The sequence below is a fragment of the Diadema antillarum genome, unplaced genomic scaffold, assembly GCF_040938485.1.
Source record: "Diadema antillarum isolate AM-2024a unplaced genomic scaffold, OU_Dant_1.0 seq00000135_RagTag, whole genome shotgun sequence".
Lineage (NCBI taxonomy): Eukaryota > Metazoa > Echinodermata > Echinoidea > Diadematoida > Diadematidae > Diadema > Diadema antillarum.
Window position 1 is genome coordinate 208,882 of NW_027271212.1, and position 20,720 is coordinate 229,601.

Consider the following 20,720-nt stretch of genomic DNA (forward strand, 5'->3'; position numbering starts at 1 on the left):
ATTGTAATGGAAAAAAAAAACACTGCTACATTTGTGAAATGTGGAGCTCTGATGTCATCAACACTGTTCAGTGTAATTTGTTTAAGATTTTCAGTTTATTGGTTTCTCTGCTCAAGGACCACAATAAATTCCACCAATCTAACATGTAGCAGCCGATTTATGTATTACATGATGTGAAATTATGAAAATCTGGAATGCCCCTTTAATCATTTTGCTCTGTAGATGTTAGCAGCCGTGGAGGTTAGTAGATGTTTCTTTTGGCGAACACTTAATAAATGAGTCTTAGAATTGTTGCTAGGAGTAAGATTGTTCTGTGGTGCATACTCGTGGGGGATTGTTGACGATTGTACGAAATTTTCCCCCACAAGTTCCATTTTTTTTTTTATTCAACCATTTTTTTATATAGGCCTACATGCTTGTATGACCATGCGATGTAGCGTACGTGATTAGCATGAAATTGTTGCAAATTAAACTTGTGTGCCTGTTTTGTATTGAAATAGCATTGATTACTATGTAGCTTGATAGTTCGTACTGAACCTGTGTATAGCATCACTGTCAATATTGTAGACGTGTCTCTGTGATTATGCAGTATGACTGGTTGACAAATTATGCGAAAGTGTATTTTACCATACAAAGTTGAGAAAGCTATAAATTATGGTGAAATCGGTGTGTTTACTAAATAGAATAAAGAATACATACCACCTTTTACTCTTAGTCAATACATTTGTGAAGGTGCATGGCTCAATGTTGAACAATGTTGTTGTTGTTGTGTTTGTTTCGAGTGTATAGGCACTATAGGGGTGGGGATGAAGCCTCCTAAATTCCGAGTAGTATGTATATGTGTATATATTATACAGCTTTTGAATAGAATACCTGTGAGTGTGTGTGTGTGTGTGTGTGTGTGTCTTGTTTGTTGATGCGCGTGTGTTTAGGTGCTAGATTGTGACTTATCTTCTAGTGAATGCAGACAGCCAGTGCTTTGCATTTTAGTGAAAATATTTCACAGTACTGTGTTGAAAAGTGTTTTCAACAGAGGCAGTTTACGCCGTCTTGTGATGTATTACAACTTTCGGCACCAAGAAACTCTTGGGGCGCAAAGGTGTTACAGTAATAGGCTTTTGTCTTTTTACATCAACAACAAAAAAGTTAACTAAGCAACGAAGCAACTGTGAATCATCCTGAGGCATTCTATATTGGGAATCCACAAAACCCTCAATTTCGAGTGTTGCATTGCCACACTATCTGGAAGTGTCAGCTGCGTGATATGAAGAGTTTTGTGGTTAAACGAGTTAACTCAATTCTTGTCTATGTAGAATATTTTGCATTAAGCATGCATAAGAAAATGATAAGAAACAATGGGTTGCTTTTAATCTCAACTTCAAGAATATTCTTTGTTACGCAACAAGTGAGACATTGTTGGAAATGTTTCATTTTGCTCTATCTGATGACAGACTCAAAATGTTCGAAAGTGACGCTCAACCTGCTTTGCGATGAATCTCTTCATATAGACTTTGCTGGAATCATATAACTTGTTAAAATTTACCTGTGCCCGGTTTTGCAATAAATACTAGGCCCTATGTTTATCAAAATCAGGGGAAAATCAATATCGGTAACCCGGTTGGGATTTCTTGATATCATTTATCAGTGTCAATCTCTAAACAATTAAAGGAAAAGGAATTATATGAAAAAAAGGAGAGGCAGGCATTAGAATGAGGAATGGGACCGAATTGCTTGAGGGCCAGAGAGAAGTTCGCAGAAGGCAGGAGTTGAAAAAAGGGGTGACAAAATGGAATGGTCCTAATCTGTACATGCACATAGGCCTATAATGGGAAATATTCGACACAGAGGCTGCATTCTAATACAAAAGAAGAGGATGACGATTAACCCTTTAGCTACTGAAGATTCCGAACATAATGACCTATTGTTCCCTTGAAGGTACAGCAATATTACTCTCATTTTGAAAACTTTCTGAATTATGCAAAAAAGTTTACTGCACGTTTATTTTTGTCTATAAAAATAAAAAATAAAAAAAAATAAAAAAATAATAAATAATACATTAGTAAAAGTGAACGGGCTGTTTCGGGTGGTTTGAGGAGTAATCATTCTGACGGAAGGTATCAGGCGGTTCAATTATTGATGTAACAAGGAGAAGATGAATATGACATGAAGAACACAGGTGGATGTTATGGAGAAATCATGAACAGTTTTACTTAAATCGGCATATCCTGGACGAAATTCTGACTTTTTGTGAGGCCTTGGTCCAACTAAATTGAAAGGAAACAGACAATAAATGTAATGCTACAGAAATAATGACTACCGAAGAAATCTAGATTTCAGTATGCATCAAATAAACTTACTGTCATTGATAGTATATGACGATGGAAAATACGCAAGCTTCTCTGATTGATGATCTTGATTAATGAAAGAAAAGATGTTTCGGGAATTATGATGCGTTGATATGACACAGGAGGCCGAAAAAAAAAGACAACCCAATAAATCCCACAAGCAGTATCATTTATAGGGACCAAAAAGATGCCAATCCAAGACCATTGTTTAAAAGAGAGAGAGAGAGAGAGAGAGATTGTAATATATAGCTATGGAACTTGTTGAAGCATTTACTAAATCCGCAGTGAATTTCAATCTCTGGCATGCAAAATCTTAAGAGACATATAGTATTATTTCAACAACAAAAGAACACCCATATACGCCTCTACCACAACCTGCTGGAATTTCTGGAAAAGAAATTAGACTACATGCGTGAACAACATTTAAGGAATCGTTCTTTGATCATTAGAAAGAAGGTCATTTAGACATTTTTGTCAGGTTAGTATGACAGGAGCCACCCTTTTCTTTGTTAATCGGAAGATTAATCTGAAAAAAACTTGCAATTTCGAATATAGATTTATACAGTTTTTCTCGCTAACGCCGGTGATTTATGTCAACAACGGCAACAAAAGCTATATTAAAGTCATACCAAAGAATTGGCTTAAAAGAATGCGTATTTTTTGCAGCACAAAATAGAATGCAGCAAATCCCGCAGTTATTGTCTTGTCAATGATATAGCGGAGGTCATCTTCCCGAGGTTTGAAAGAAAAAAATGTCTTTTCATTTCTTTCGTGAAAGACCTCCTGCATACTCGAATAGTTTTCTTTCTTTGTCTGTTGACTGGGATTAGTCACAGGGTGTGTCTTCCACATTTCAAATTTCTAGTGATTTATTGCGTCACAGGTTGGGTGGGGTGGAGACAACGCCTTCAATATTTATCATAATAGGGAAATAGAATATACTACATACCGGACGTGACGTCGAGGCGAAGGACACCGGCGACAGTTGGCACGGTTGGTAGGGGGCTTTATCATGGGTGGAGCATTCGCGGAAACAACAGTGCTATAATACTAGTAATCCTTATCACCGGAGCGGCGCCCCTATAAGCCAATAACTATAAATACCCCCCCCCCCCCCCCCCCCGCCCGAAACGTACTAGTAATTTTGTATCATAGCAGAATCATAGCAGAATCATTCCCACACAAGAGTTATCGGTTTTGGGATCGCGATGTGCAGGTCAACTTAGTCAGTGCCAACAAAAACGAAAGGAAAATATTTAAAAAGTAATTCGGCTGCATGTTGTGGTGCAATCTGAAGCACAATTTTCCTAAATGTGACCCTGCACCTCAAAACAAACAAAAAGTCGCCAGACATGAATTTTTAGTTAAGACCATATTCTAAACGAGCAGACTTTAAGCTTTAAAATGATGTATAACTCAAATCAAATGGACTCTCCTAACCTATCTAAATATTGGAAAGAAAGCACAAACTCAGGAAATGTATGAACTGAGAAAAGAGGCTCTGAAGTACAGTGTTTATTCAAGCGCTTAATCTTTACCAAACTGTGCTGGCTGTGCAATGAATGGGACAAAAGACAGGATGTAAACCACCAGAGTAAAAACAATGAAGGGATTATCAAATTAAACTGAAAGTAAGCGTGCCTCATTAACACATTCTGTCCATAATTAATGCCAACTTTCAAAGCAGTAGCACTATCCTTTCAAAAGTTATTAGAGTTGAAAGTGAAGAGTGTGGACAAGGTTTTTCAGAAATGAAAAAGGGATTCTATAGACACACCTAATCACACTATTCTACCAAAAATGTTCGAGATAAACTGCTAAAAAAACACAATTTCCTGACCGTTTTATGATACCAAATTTTAGCATAATGTAAAAGAAGACCCGCTCTTTCAGAAAATATGAAAAAGTCAAGTTCGGCTAGGTTGACCCATTTCACTTATTTTCAGTCCTCACGCAAAATCAGAGTGTGCGACTTTATGTTCGTTTTGAGGTGCACGGTCACAAATATTTTGTCATACCATCGACATGTTTTAATAAAGATTATGGATTACCTTTCGAGTTAAAAAAACAAACAAACAAATAAACAAACAAACCTTTCATGACTGACAACAAATCGACCAGTGTCTGATTATTATAGTCAATGGTATTCATTACATTGAATACGTGTGTGTGTGTGTGTGTGTGTATGTGTGTGTGTGTGTTAATGTTTGGAGATCGAGAACGTGAGAAATGCGTGGAATGCGGTAGTCTCAAGGACAACGCAAGTCTTGGCATCGGTATTTTCGTGTTGATAATTATAGAAAGATGATGATTTTCTACTATCACGTTATATACAGTAGGTGTATACATGTATACATAACTTACACACTGTAAGCATGTTATTTACATTACCTTTAGTATCAAAATACAATTAAAAATGACAAAAAGCGGTAAAAGTGATATCAATAGTAATTATAATGATTACCATCTGTATACTTTCATCACATTTTCTGTAGCTGGAATTGATTAAGGATTCTGTATATTACTTGTTATGGGCAGTTCTGCTTTGAAACAATATGGGACAGTTTCGACATTTACAATTACAATTTACAATTTACGATAACAATGTCAAGGCCAGCTTGGTCAAAATGATAGAACGACCTCTTGCATAAGTATTGTGTGTGTTCCATACCATCACAAAATTGATCCAGACATTTTATGGCAACTTTTATACAGGATTGAAGAGCCTGAATGGTTGAATAACAGCCTCCGGTAGAACGCTAACTATGGAAATACTGCATTTTGTATAGCTTGTCTCGGAGCATTTTGTTAGTTTACTTATAGCTTGAATGATTTGTACAGTACTTATTCTTACTTTAAATACAATACATGCAACAGTTAGGTCTAGTCGTAAAGATGGTAAGGAACGCACAATAATTGTCGCAAGAGTAAACACATTCTTATAGAACGTACACACTAGCACACAAACGCACGCACACACATCCTTTCATACCACACACAATACTGTATGCACTACAGGATTGCAACATAACACACAAACATTTAGCGTACTTATCATGCTTATTGTTCAAACACACGGGCATAAATCCATACATACAGGCAATAATCTCTTAACATGTTTTGTTATATAATGTATACATTACAGTACTCATTTCAGCATTACTTCCCGTACACACATTTTTTTTTCTTTAATTCTGGCACATGGTACTTGACAGTGGTGTCAATATCACTTGAACCATTCCCTCATTTCGACGAGCTCATGAAATAATGATCTTTTGCGTATTTTGGGCCTATGACTGTCAATTTTATTTTACGTTTCTTCTACATTCAATCAGTCCTTTACGGATTAAGTACGCCAAATGACAATCGACATTGTCTAAAAGTTAGCATACGACTATAATTGAATAGCAGACCATTTGCAATGTTCTGCCACGCAGTCTGCGTGCCAAAGTAAGATTTTGGACCTAACCTTGTTTTACCATCCGCCCGATGTTTCCTAATAGGTTTACCCTATATCGATGATGCTGAATCCGAATCTTAGTGAAGCAACTGTTGCATCCTTGAGGGTTTTGAGATATTTAAGATAGTCGCCAAAAATTTAAGTTCCCAAACATTTCCTTTCAAATGGTGAAAAATGAAAAGATTAGATAGTTTAACCCTATTTCGAGGTTGCTGAATCTGGCTGATGAAAATCTGGCATCCCTGAGGGTTTTGAGATATCCAAAATAGCCACTAAAAACTGACATTCCAATATGTATTTTCCTTATAAATGGTGAAAATTGAAAATCAATCAATGATTTTTACTTAATTTCGAGAGTACTGAATCCGAATCTAGTTGATTCAACTCCTGCATCCTTGAGGGTTTTGAGATATTCAAGATGGCCAAAGTATGCCTTCCCCTATAAATACTCCAGGGTGCATATGTTCCTCACTCCTCCTCTGGTATTTGCCCCCCCCCTTTTTTTTTTCTTTGTTAGCACAAAGAGCTGACTTGTGAGATGAACATTTGACATTATATACGTTCCTATACGCGATACAGTTTTGGTTGAAATGTGGCTTCAGGTTTCAAACTTTTTTTGCGAGATAATGAGAAATCTCTTATAGAATATGGAAACGCATACAAAATGATTTTTAATTATCTCGCAAAAAGTTAAAAGCTGAATCCGCTTCTCAACCAAAACTCTACATCCCTTTAAAGAGAGACTCCACATTTAAGCTACCTTTATGCTATCTAAAAAATGTGTTTATATACCCAGCAACGATATTGGTAGCACTTGCATAAGAATGTACTGTGAGGTACACACATGATACAAGCATAGTCTTTTGAGTGGGTACCTCCACTTTTTTTTCGCAGAGTGTGTATAGAGTATATGTTTCTTTTCTTTTTTTTTTTGGTACTGATCATGTAGACATGAACATGTTGTTATCCATCCCTGTCTGGCTATGTATATTCTCAACGACTCGCATGTCAAATTTATCAGATCGTTTCTTGTACATTCTGTTAAAAAAAGTGAAAATTAGTTTGAATTTGAATTTGAATATCTTTGAAAATTTTCCTTTGATTTTTAGGAACCATAGAAATAATAAAGATGACCGTCTTAAACCTTCACTTGGCTTTATCATTGCAAGAGATCTAAAGAAATTCAGTGATATAAATGTAATATCTAATGTTTTCTGTGCAAGAAACAAATAATAATCAGTGAACGCTAGTTGTCGAATAGATAGAAGTCCTTTAAGGAGTTGGCATTACCTCATTCAAATAATGATGACAGTATTTTTAAAACCATGAGAAATTCTACAATTATTTTTTTTTCATTTGCCGATTGAGTGAAACATTCACTGCTATGCTTATTTCATCTGACTTTATTTTCTCAGTATCAACTTCATAATGGAATATCTGTTTACGACCTTTATTCTGAACATGAAAATTTATCAACGAGTGTGATGCATATGAAAGAGGTAGTCATAGTATCATTCTCATAAAGTAAATAAAACTGAGTAAGAAAAATCGTCTGTAAGCAGCGGAAGTCGGACAATTCAGTTACAAATATTTGGTGGCTTTTGTTAAGCCATTATCATCTCGACAAAGTTTGAGCACATTCTATACAGTCACGTAGCAACAGGACCATTCATAGGCCAAATGTTCCTCTTTGTGTTAAAGAGGGTCTGTAGCCTGCTGTCAAGAAAGTAGATCAATACTCTGTTTAGAGTTTATCTCCCATAATATTTTTTGTCATGAATATTGCGTCCCAGCATCATAACCAAGGCGTCCAGTTTTGTAAGTCACCTGACCTGGCAAAACCTTTCCAGTACATGCCTTTCCGACAACTGTTGTAAAACCTTTCTTTTGACATGGTCTTCTTGTCCGGCGGGTTTACGTGAATCAACTGTTTAGTCATTCCACACAGGGAATCTACCCTGAATCCTGGCCCAGAAATATCGATGGAACCTGTAGTCCGCCACTCATGGAATTTATTGTATTCGACGTCAGAGGCACTCAGTTGGCGCAGGTTCCTGGCGAGCTCCAAGGGCGACGAGAAGTCACTGATATGGATAAAGGAGCCGGGAGGAGCGAGCTTACTGTAGGTGTGTTTTCTGCCACCGTACACTACGGGCACAGCCCCAGACGCCAATCCCCGCTCCCAGAAGCTGAGGGTGATGTATTCGTCGCAGGCCACTTCTTCCAGGGCGAGGTAGAACCGGTACTGCTTTAGCTCCTCCATGCAGTGCGTCGACGCGCACGTCCGATTTCCGCACTTTCCATACATGTCGACTGGAATGTGCCGACTTAATTCGAGAACGTATTCCCATCGTGGCCAGAAGGTCTCATCGCAATTATCCTCAACCCACGCAACCATTTTTGTTTTTCCCTCAGCCCAGTTACGCGGTTTCTCTGCACCCACGTCGCGAAGGAATCTTCCATGGGGAATAGGCACATCAGAGCGCGAGTGGTAGGTCATAGTGTAGTGATACTGAAAGTTTGCCATGTAAGGGTCGAAGTGGTTGATCATCGGTGAGTTGTCCAGCGAGAAGAGGTAGATATTAGTGACCATGTCAGGGCCTAGCTTTTCTATTGCGCGCATGAAGCGTTTGGTCCTGTTCTGGGATAACCTAGAGGCTGCGCCGACCAGTAGCGTTGTGCCACGAACTATTCCCTTCGGTGAGCCTCCTACGCGCACCATGAGATCACAAACCTCGTCGGGACACTTCAGGAGGTAGTACCCGACGCCGACCTTGACGAAGGAATTCGTCAGCTCCATCCATCGCGGGTCTACCAGGAGTGCTTTGGGTCCTGGACTGAAGATGGTGATGCGATTGAAGCAACCCATGGTTTGCCACGTGTCCCGTTCGATTTTGACGATGTTTTTGGACATGTTGACAAACGGGTAGCGCCCGAGAGCTGGTACGCCGCGCCCAGCTGGGAGGGGTGGAGCTTCACGCGGTTCGCGGTCTTCGCGCCATTCTGTCAGGTTTGGACTGAATTCTGCTGCACGAACAACGGCCCTACCAGATATTTCGGCTGGAGCTTTCGGAGATTCACGCTCAGGTCCTTGCACCTGTCCCATGGAGTCGATGGCTCTAGTCTTTGGGAAAAGTTTCTGCGATCCTAGCTCTTGTTGGCTCGTCGAATCTTTGACGATTTCCTCTGGCCTTGATGGGATCTTTCCCCGATCGGGACTAAAACGGAACGGTTCTTCCGCCCTGTCGGCTACATTGGGGCCGTGCGGCTCTCCAGTGGACATCGCAACATCGAGCCGTTTCCTTCGCAATTCTCGCTCATCGGGACTGACGCTCTTGATGACTTCAAGTGTCTGCGGCAGCTGGCATTCCAGCGTCTTCTCTTTCATTTCCGTAAGGATTTTGGGGTCTGAGATCCAGCAGCCGTTGTGAAGAGCCAGAAAGGAGTGCGTGAGAAGCCAAACGGAGAGACAGAAGAGAAACAGGGTGAGAACATGGCGGGAAATCGCTCTACTCGCGACCTTCATGGCAGCCACCTGCAAGGACATGATGAGGAAGATGAGATCGAGGGATGACGTCAGATATCTCTTTCATGATATAATGTCAAACGACTAAAATACAATGGTGAATAAAGATACAATTATTATACACATTAAATACGAAATGATAAATGAAAACCTATCGGCTTGCATGTTTTAGATGGACTTACATTGTCTATTCTAATGCATTCTCATCTCCATTCCAATCATTTTGCTCCGTCTCCGTGTGAATAGTAATAATAGTAATAACAATTGAATTAATGATAATAATAATAATAATAATAATAATAATAATAATAATAATGATAATGTCTTTTTATCCAGGATAGCCTCTTCAGTGTTGCCACTGGTCTAGCAGAGGACCTTGCCATTATTATTCCCCTAGCGTTGCAAGGTACACACTTATACACCTGGGTCGAGAGGGATATTGTGGGTAAAAACATCTTCCCCATGGACGTGAGCACTGCTGAAATCGAACTCGGTATTTTGGCAATTTGATCACCTAGTAAGTTTATATACGAAATGAATTCTGAAAAAAAAAATCCAAATTGTTTTGAATGAACTGAATTTGAATGAGTTAAATTAAATACGTCAACATGAAACACTATCAGTGTATGAAAAGCGATTTATAATCACTTGTATCCTGGTCGAAAAGTATTTTTTGATTCTTTTCATTCAACTTTCCCAAAGAAGCGTAACCACAAAATTGCTAGTATGTCAAGTCCTGCAGTCGTTCAGAAATAGTAATAATAATAATAATTGTTTTGGATATAAACTCCAAATTTTATTGTCCGAGAATGGAAATTCTTTTTGCCCAATTGATCGTGGGCCCGGCAGCCACTGAGCAGCGCCAGATCGACGTTGCTCTAACCTTTTCAACTGTTGAACGGCAAACAAGGTAGCAGCAACTCCCATCTTTTAACGTCTTTTGGTATGACGCGGCCGGGGTTTGAACCCACGACCTCCCGATTGTGAGGGCAGCCGTTCTACTCACTGAGCCAACACATCGGTACAAATGTGATGTAGAACTCATTCACATTCTGGTGACACGACATTTGCTCCTTCGACAATTGCTCCGATCTTATTTTCCCCAAGGACTAACGGTTACAGGATTTTAGGTTTAGTTTGATGTGAATTAGGATTAGGGTAATAAGGATTATGCTTGAGGGTAGAAATCATGTTTGGCTTAGCGCGCGTCATGGAACTCATCATAATATTCTAACTGTATCTGCTTAAGTTGTCGCCAATATGGGTGATAGTATTCAATTTGTGTGTGTGTAGAATGTAAGACAACTTGCTGTAATTTAGTTGTGCCGAGAAGAGATCAAGTTTGTTAACCTACTAGAATCTCTTGAGAGGCATTTTGGACAAACACCTGTTTTTATTTTGTCCTTAACCTCCGTTCACAGTAGCAACCCAACCCCGTAGTCATTCAGAGAAACAAAAAGCTCCTCATTGTTTAGGAAGTGGATTCGCAAACTTTGCTCTGCTGCGAATATGTCAGAGTTGTTTGCCTACGTATTTGATCTCCTCCTGGTAAGGAAAATGTCAAGTAGATAACCATATCCTGAGAGGCAAGAACTTAATGACTGGTATTTCTGCCTTTGTCAGACGAAAGAATACATTGAAATAAAACAAGAACACTGAGGCGTTGAACAAATGCGTCTCATAGGGGCCCACGTTTAGAAGATCTCGGGATCTTCTGTTCCAAAGGAAGGGAAAATTACACACAAGTACCTTTGCTACGTCCATATATTAGTTATACTAAATGCAGATAACTGGAGGCACGTTGCTTAGCTATGCAAGTTGACTGGTTCTGGTATTTTTCCCTCTTATTAATTCTCCTCAAAAGCCGACAAAAATAGCAGTGTTTTCTCATAGAATTATTCATGCTTTCGTCTTAGGGGTTAGTTGTGCAGTTAATAATTATGACCTCGCATCATCCTCAACACTAACAAAGAGACCTATTGTTTTTCGAGGTCAGACTACTCAGAATTTTAAAGAAAAGGCTGAGAAAAAAAAAACGATTGTCAGATTGACAAACAAACAAGCACCGGTTTACCAAAAAAAAAAAAAAAGCAGAGAAAAACAGGTAAAATAGACAGAATGTTTCTCATTTCGGTTTTCACGTCCATACGGTGCTATTTGGTACTCTGATCCCACAAACGTGTGATACCAAGACAAGTGCCACAAAAATCAAAAGGCAACTTGATATGCCCTATACTAGACATGTAAAGTTGACGCAATTCGTATAAACATGATTTAACCCCCTAGTCCCTAGAAAAATGGTTACCTTCCAATTCCTTTCGGTCCTGAGCACAAAACTAAAGGCTGTTTTCAATGCAAATACTCTGGACCATTATGTCTATCACAGCTGCTCCAAGGAGGTATCACCTCCTTGGTTGATTCGTACACATAGCATAAGTATATCTACTTACACATCACTAGAAAAAGAATGAAAGTAGAAGATCCTACCCAGCAGACAAACTTTTACAACTCTCTACCACCCAATCTACGTATGTCCTCTCAGCTTCCCAATCTGCTCTCTTCAAGTTTCGCCACTTGTTGATTTTTGGGGTGTAATCTTTTAAACTTAACATGATTCTCCACGCTGCGAACGCAGTCCAACAATTTTACTTCCCATCCAAGAGCGACGACCGACAGACTCAACTCCCTTCTGTGTCAACATAACTTACATAACGACTATTCTAAACTGATGCTAATGACAAAATAACAAAGGATAGAAGAAGCCTCGCTACTCTCTGAACCCCCTCACTCAAACACTTACACCTCCGTACACACTAACGAATTCTTTCATTCCCAACCTTCTTGAACAATTCATACCATTACACTCAATCTTAGCATGGACCTGACAACGCTCTGAACATCTTTACCATGCAGGTATAAGACAGAATGGATGTTTGCCCTTTTGTCTGATTTGAGGTTAAGAAATGTGAAAGAAACGTCTTCCTTTATGAGGGCTTGACTAAGCTTGGTTTGTAAGAACATGCCAATTCACCTAAACGTCCTATTATCGTAGTGGATAAATATTTACCCGGTCAGTAGAGTGAGGGAGAATAAAGCCATATAATTACAGAGTAACAACTTTCTATCATCACACACAAACCCTACATATATATGCATAATAACATACATACATACATGCATACACTGACACACACACGAGGAGATGAAGTGGCCATGTATTTAAGTTGATGTGAATTCCATTCATTGTTTTCTAGATTTACCAAAGAACAGGGTCACTGTAGCGTTACTAGGTATATTTTGGTTCTGGTACCGAAAATTCCGCGGTGTATCGTACATATTGGCCGTAAGTTCCTAAATTTAGATTACTCTAGAGCTCCCCTATACGTCCGCTGGCATTGTTGAGACAACTACTATGGAATCTTGCAATCTCATGCTTAAGGCTTCCTTTATGTTATCTCCGAAAAGCTCGCCAGACCTTGCATGCATAATTGAGTATATAGCACACATACACACAACTGCCAGTGTATTCCCGACGATGTTTCTTCTGTTTTGTTCAACGTGCATCGTTGGATCTTTATTTCATGACATCACATTCTAATAACATTTCTAGATTCACCTAAAATTCATTCACTTTCAATTCTTTATTCCACAAACACGTGGCTTCGGCATTATTGGTGTGGTATATACTCAATTACTGTGAAATTGACAAGTAATGATTCTGAATATTTTTGACGCTTTGCCAGATGATTTCAGGTTCTGACATTCGCAAGGGCAAGCATCACTTCTTATTTTACAAATGATTATGATGGACTGCGCCAAAATGTAGTCTTTACTTGCCTTCTGATCATATACATCTGACTTTTGTCAAATCTCTCTCTGCTGAAATCAACTAGCTTTCAAGCATGTAATTGCAGGCTTTTTTTTACTTCCTTAATTAAGTGCATTTTAATCCATTTTAACTTTTTTTAGTAGTTTCAATGAAGTTGGCACACAGGTCAAGAAACTCAACGCATATGAGAGGGAAAAAATGACTCAAACTAGAATTTCTTCACTGCAGTTGATTTGAAATGACAATCAAATTTGGGAGGGGGGACGGGCTTCTCCAAAGCCCACCTAAATTGCTCAGTGCTTTCCAAGAAGTTGAGCTTTTCCCTCACATATACGAATACCGTTGCACACAGAATAATTTGTTAGCGCTAATAAGGTATCCATACGCCTATGCCCATGTGCCCAAAAGGGATATGACTTGGACGCCCTGTACATCATGTATTGTTTTTAATCTTATATTCTTTTTCCTTTCGACTCAACTCAAAGAAAGTCTAGCTTTAGAAACTAAAGAAGCTGATAGGGTTACTTAAGTGCCACCGTGATGATGTTTTCTCGCCGTCTCGTATTCTTGGGTCCGAAAAAGGCGGGCAGACAAAATGTAAGATCTTTTCTCCTCGACTGCTCGGGTCGGGTACAGGAAGACGAGATCTCGGAGCCATGCCTCGTCCTACCCTGATGATGGTGTTCTCACCGAGAAGCCGGGAAGTTACATATCTTATATATGTCTTGTATAAATGTCATACAGTTGACGTCGTGTTCAATGAACTGTCCTTTCCAGTTGGATGAAAGTCAAATTGACAAATGTACCGCTCTGTATCATGTATTCTGTTTTTCCCCGATGGAAAAGAATAAAGTATTGATTTGAATTGAATTGAAAGACAATACATTAGATATTCTCGGACCCGAGACGGTGAGAAGACGAGATCTCGACCTTGTCTCCTCCGTGGCACACACACACAAAAAGATTCCGTTAAAGTCACTTGGCAGGTACTGTACATTTATCCTTGTCATCATCACCATCTTCATCAGAAGATTATGATGGTGATGACGAAGAAGAAAAAGGAAATGATAATGATGATGATGAAGAAGAAGAAGAAGAAGAAGAAGAAGAAGAAGAAGAAAATCTCGTCCTATTTGGTGTCCGTAAACTGACAATAAAGATGTACCCCAGTGGGTTGAGGTGTGGTCTACGCCATCAATCCCCTTTCGCCAACACGATGCAAGGAAAGAGGGAATACTAGCATCTAAGACAGGGACAACTTTTGTTCTTAGTAGGACTCCAGGAATTTCGTGGGAAAATAAAACAACCCTAAAAATAGCCCGGCTAACGTGCGAACCTTTTTGGTATACTTATGATTATTTTGGGTATTTTTGTTTGTGTTTCTGTTAATACCGTCAGTTCAATAGGACTAACTAAAAAATCGCATATCAGTTGAAAATTTCCTTATCATTTTGACTTTCCATTTATGCCATGTCATTTCAGACAAAATGTCCTTAAGAGATCTAGTCTCTTATAAGAAGCCGGGTTCAGTGCTGTTCCTTTCCATCATAGTTCCTATTCTATTCATAAAGTTTCATACTATGCAAGGTAGATTAAAGAAATTCATTTTCATTTTGACCCCATTGATGTTATTTCGTTTGTTTCTGTAGCAAAATTTTCAAAACCCTCTGAGGCGCAAAATCTATAACTGATTCATAAACACAAACTGTTATTCTAGAATGTCTAAGTTCTTTTTTTCAAATTTGACAATTCTATTTCATGCTTTGTTTAGACTTATGGAATTTTACTGAATTCAATACATGTACTTTCCATTCAGATTTTTTTTTCAGATTTTATAAGACATACAGTAAAGTTCAAAGGTGCCGGTTTTATTATGAATATTTGATACTTTTGCCTCTAAAATCCCTAGGAACTGTCGAGTTAGTACATTTTATAAGCATGAATCATTTAGACAGTACAGGCTAAAAGCGAGTAAATTAAATCTGTTCGAATAGACTTACTTGTGAAAATCACGGAGGGAACAGTTTCGTGACTCGTCCGAGTCACTTCTTCAGCTCTGTCTGGCTGGCTATAGTTATACCAGTGAGGTACTAAGGCTCACACTGTACCTCCTTGGTTATACTTGCAATCATTAACTCCCCTTAAAGACAATTAATTGACACTCTATTTGGAATAAACAAATAATAGGGATAAACCTAATATGTTTGATATAAACAACTTTCTCTAGAAAGCAACGAGTTTATTCCCAATAAAAATGGCATTATTATTGTAGGCGATGTTAATGCATTCCCCTTCCTACACAATTCCCCATTGTCATTATGCACTCCTACCTCATCAATCAAAGAAGAATGGTAATAGAAGAAGCAGCGTAAACATTCAACATGTTTGGAGGCTAAACTCTAAATTTGATGAAATGTATCACATAAAAGTGAATGTACGCAGTATCATCATACATGTTGGTAAACTTTGGTATACACCTCAGTCTCCAATATTAAAAGAATGCAGAAACGGCTAACTTATTGAAAGTGGCTGAGGTTCCCAGCCCCCCCCCCCCAAAAAAAAAAAAAAAAAAATGCATGCTGGTGAGGTAAATCACAAAGCTATACATTACCGTATTTACAGTTTGTCAGGTAGCAAGTTGTGAAAGTATCGGTGCACGGGGTGAACGAGCGGCGCCGTGACTTCTACGCTGGCACAACCGCCTGCGTTGGGTAGCGTCTGCGGCGGTTTCGCGTATACCGTGTAAAATAGTGAAAACTCGTGGCGTATGTATGTGTAGACGGTAGTCCAGCCTTTCTCTCTGTGCGTACGCAAGGCTACGAGCTTCGTCGACTGACTATTGGTAACTTTTCTTCGTTCTGAGGGACTGGCTTGCTCTGAATACTACAAAGGCTTGTCAAGAAATATGCGGGTTTATCGGCCTTCATGGCTACGTGCCCACATTGAGTCCTTGCCTGGGGCGCGAGTGAGTAGAGTGTTGTCTGAAGCCTACATAAAGTGTTCCTTGTCAGGAGTAACTTGAAGAGGTTTATATTTCTGCCCCATACACGGATGGATTCTGCGACCTGAAAGCAGAGACAAGGGTGTTGCGGGGGAAGGGCAAACAAGAAGATTGTTTACTCTGCACACACATGGTCCTCACTGGTTCCAGTGTTTCATATACAGCTCAGATACCTCCTGAAGATTCCACGTCATAATAGGGGAAAGAAAGCATATTCCCTCATTTACTAGTTGAGCATCAGATAGGGAAAGTAATCAGCAAAGCGTGTTCCTTCGTTTGTGTCTTTGTGTGTTTTCCTTTATCTACGATGTGTATTGACAAGTGACAGAGATAGTTTTTCTGTATAGTTTTGCTTGATCTCAAGTTAGTACCGGTATTCCACTTCCTACCACTCTCAGATAATTTCCATTAATCAAATTCATGAAATTCTTCCGTTGCAACTGAAATTTGCAATTTGGAAGATTTTTAGGTAAATATCTAATTTTGTCTCAATTTCCATGGAAACTGCAACTGATTGACGAATTGCCCTACATCGACGTAAATAAGCACTGAATAGATCAGTGTTTTAGTAGTAGCCATGATAAGAAATAGGTCGCAGGTTCGAATCCTGTTCGAGTATGTACGCCCATAATTTTTAAAACACTGATCAATTCAGTGTTTATTTACGTCGATGTTGGGCAATTTGTCAATCAGTTGCAGTTTCCATGGAAATTGAGACAAAATTAGATATTTACCTAAAAATCTTCCAAATTGCAAATTTCGCCTCCATAGAAATCTAATGAATGCATGCGTACCAATCCGATGATACTGAAGAAACAAGTTTGGCGCAACTGAAAGGTGGTGATGTGGGTGTGAAATGAGTTGTCGTATCCTGTAGTGAAATATTCCACACAACGTCCACATTGGATTCATACCGATGAAACACATAAGTTATGGAAGGTTATGGTTTATAGCTTCACATTTGATAACATTATATATATTACATATATATATATATATATATATATATATATATATATCAGAAGAAATACACCGTTGGTGAATACAGCATGAACTTTGTTGCAGTTTTGTTACTTATATAAATATATATATATATATACATACATATAATTATTGCGTAAAGTTTACAGACTAGTAATTGGCGTACGATGCATAATAATGATATTGATAATAATAATCATGATCATAATAATAATGAAAACAGAACTTCATGTTGAGGGTAGGTTGAATTTTAATTTTTGCAAGTCATTTTATATGACGCTCCGCATCTTCGGATAGAATTTTAAAAAATTACTTCTTTTCGGTTCGAGAATACGTTTGGATTGATTTCAAGTTTCAAGTTTCAAGTCTCAAGTTTATTTCATATTTCCACTTTCTCAGTGATGGGATTACAAAATTATTAACAATAAGACAAAAGTACAAAATATATACAACCATATCTTATGTTTGAAAAAAAAAGACAAACAAACATTACACACAAATATAAATGGTCGGTATCGTCTGAGGATATCACAAATAAATGTCAGAAATATGATGGGGCCTACATAAAAGCAATGATGCTTGTAAAAACTGTAGGTCCCCGAATTTATAAGCGTGAAATTATACGGAGAACGGACATGTTTATCTCGACCAACTTAAATTGATTTGATGGTGGGAGCGTGTCAAAGACATTAAAAACCGATAACCAATGGAGTAGTATATTTTCATAAGCAGCACATACTTTGACGAGTCACATGAACTGCAGCTAGTGTGATAACCATATACTTGTTGAAACTGGTTTACAACATTACTAGGGGAGAAGTGTGGATACCTTATTCTTTTTGTTTTTGCTTATTGTGTGTGCGTATGTGTGAACGTGTGTGTGTGTGTGTGTGAGTGGTGTGTGTTTATGTATTCAAACGCGTAGCCGCACAGTCCATTTGGGACAAAGAATTTAGAAGCGTGGTGCACTTTATTTGCACTTGGACAATATCACAACTGGAAAAGTGTGTAGGAACCCTATAGGCTCATTGGCTGCAATACATTTTTACAGCATCACGATATGATTCTATAAAACAGCAGCAACAACAACAACAACAACAGCACCTTAAAATAATTGAATGAGAGTGTAAGCGGCTTCCCAAACTATAACCTGATAATATAATTGCAATGCATGCTTATGCGTAATAGAGTTTACATTTTGTATGATATGATTGTGTGTGTGTGAAGTTGTGTTTGAATGTATAAATGGTGTGCGTTTCTCATTATGTTGTCTCATACGGATAGTCAAAAGATCAATTGTCATTTGTTTGTTTTTTCATGAGCGGATATATATGTATATATATGTATATGCGTTTTATATATATATACATACGTTGTATATATATATATATATATATATATGTATAATACCCTTGCATTTCTAAATGAATGATGAGGTCCGACATCAAATCATGAGCTATAGAGCTCGAAATGGCGCCATTGAAAGCAATTGGAGGTTCAATTCAAGTCACGAAGTAACACAATAATGTAAAAGGCTCATACGAGTTTGAGTCAATTCGTAAATACTTAAGTACATCAAATTCTTGACGATATTTTGTTGTATATGAATTATCATCTTGTTCTTATGAAATGAATTCGACGGATTTCGATTAATGTTTTGTATTAGGGGAAGATACAACGAAAGTGATATCATTGATTAAATCTACAACAAACTATATACATATATATATATATATATATATATATATATACATAAATAATATACAAATACTAGACCCTGCATCACGTACCTCAACGAGGTTTTTCGATTAAAGGGCAGATTCTGAAAGAGCAGAAAATAATGATGCATAACTAAATTAAATTTAAATGGACCTTCTTAATCTATCCAAAATATTGGAAAGAAAGCAAACACTCTGTGAAATGCGGACACTGAGAAAAGATGCTCTGAAGTATTAAAGCGCTTAATCTTACCAAGCTGTAGTCAGTGAGATAAGTGCGACAAAATGGGATATAAGTTTCAGAGCAACAACAATGACGGATTATCGGGTTAAGCTAAAATGTATCATGATTTATCAACACATTCTATCATGACTAGAACCAGCTTTAAAAGCAGTAGCAGCATCCTTCCCAAAAGTTACTAGAGTTGAAAGTTGAGATTGTGTTAAGGACTTTAAATGAAATGGCCAATAAGACATACCTAATCACACCATTCAACTAAAAGGGTGTTCTACCAGAAAAACTGTTAAATATGTAATATCCCGTTCGTTTAATGATCCCAAATGTCAGAATAATACAGAAGAAGAATTGCTCTTTCAGGAAATATGAGAGACTCTAAGATTAATTACGTCGACCTTTCTCCTATTTTTAATCTTCGTGTAAAATCAGTTGTTAGACAAAAGTACAATTTGACACTACAAACGTAACGCAAGAATTTGATAGGAAATCTAGTGCACTGTGTTCTTTTTGATACATTTAATGGGATTATTTCGCCACGCACGAAAGGATTTTATCTGTTAATAGGGCTATAAGTGAATTCACATAAAATGTTAGAACACCGTTATACCGTTAACCATACAAAATTGCTTTGAATTATTCCAAGAAAAAAAAAGCAGGTGAAAAAGGAGTTAAGCCATCACCCCTATGAAAACTTACATCAGTTCAAGACAATTATCTAACATTGTCGATTGTCAATTTTTGTTCAGTGAGCTATGAGGTGATACATCAAAACATTAAAATATATGTCTTATTGTTTCCAAACCCTGCACTCTACACAATATAAGAGGATAATCTACTCACACTCAGATTCTCGTGTTCGAAGTTAACAATTTTGTCAACCGACGTTGCTTTTCCTGACCACTTTTTATTGTTGATTATATATATTCATTCAACCACGATTTCTTTTTTATGTTAATAATGTGCATTTTTGCACAATATCATTACCCAGTGCAATGATGCGTCAGAAGAATTCGTATTTTCCATAGCAGAAGAATTGCACTCGAATATCATGGCAACAATCAAATAAATGGCTGATTCATTCATTCACTTAAATGATTTCCATATCCAAGAAAACATGTAGGCCTAACAACGATTTTTTAAACGATAAATGCATGCATTGACATAATACAAAGTACCATATCTTATGTGAAATTTGTACGTATGTCATTAACAAGGAACGTGAAAAGAAGAACGACAAAAACATTCTGAAATATGAAAATGCTTGAAATGAGGAGTAATGCTAAAAGAGCACTGAATGCATCATGCTTGCCCCCAAACACAATCAAGCAGTTACGGAACTGACCTGTTATTTATCAAATGAAATGCGGAATTGCATGAGCTAAGAATACAAACCTAACTAGCCGTAAATAATCATATCACGCGAATAAATCTTAAAGGGGATAGCTAGTAACCGATCAGTGGGAATCAGTGGGAATGCTGAGGGATGATTGTTCCAATCCTTGTGGGATTCATTTAAGAGTACATTATATATCTACTGTTGTGTGAAAATTATTTGCTTCAGAACGGTCTCATATTCAAGTAATGTGCAGGTTAATGCCCCGTCACTGACCAGGCACGCTAAC

At 37.9% G+C, this 20,720-nt stretch overlaps 1 protein-coding gene across 1 annotated transcript; it reads right to left on the bottom strand.

Moving 5' to 3' along the window:
* Positions 1-7,600: 7,600 nt before the first annotated feature.
* LOC139727509 (uncharacterized) lies at positions 7,601-15,836 on the bottom strand. The gene is made up of 2 exons (XM_071638483.1): positions 15,772-15,836; positions 7,601-9,340 (listed from the first exon to the last, which is right to left on the bottom strand). The coding sequence occupies exon 2, from the start codon at positions 9,329-9,331 to the stop codon at positions 7,601-7,603; it is 1,731 nt and encodes a 576-aa protein (XP_071494584.1). The 5' UTR covers positions 9,332-9,340; positions 15,772-15,836.
* Positions 15,837-20,720: the final 4,884 nt, after the last annotated feature.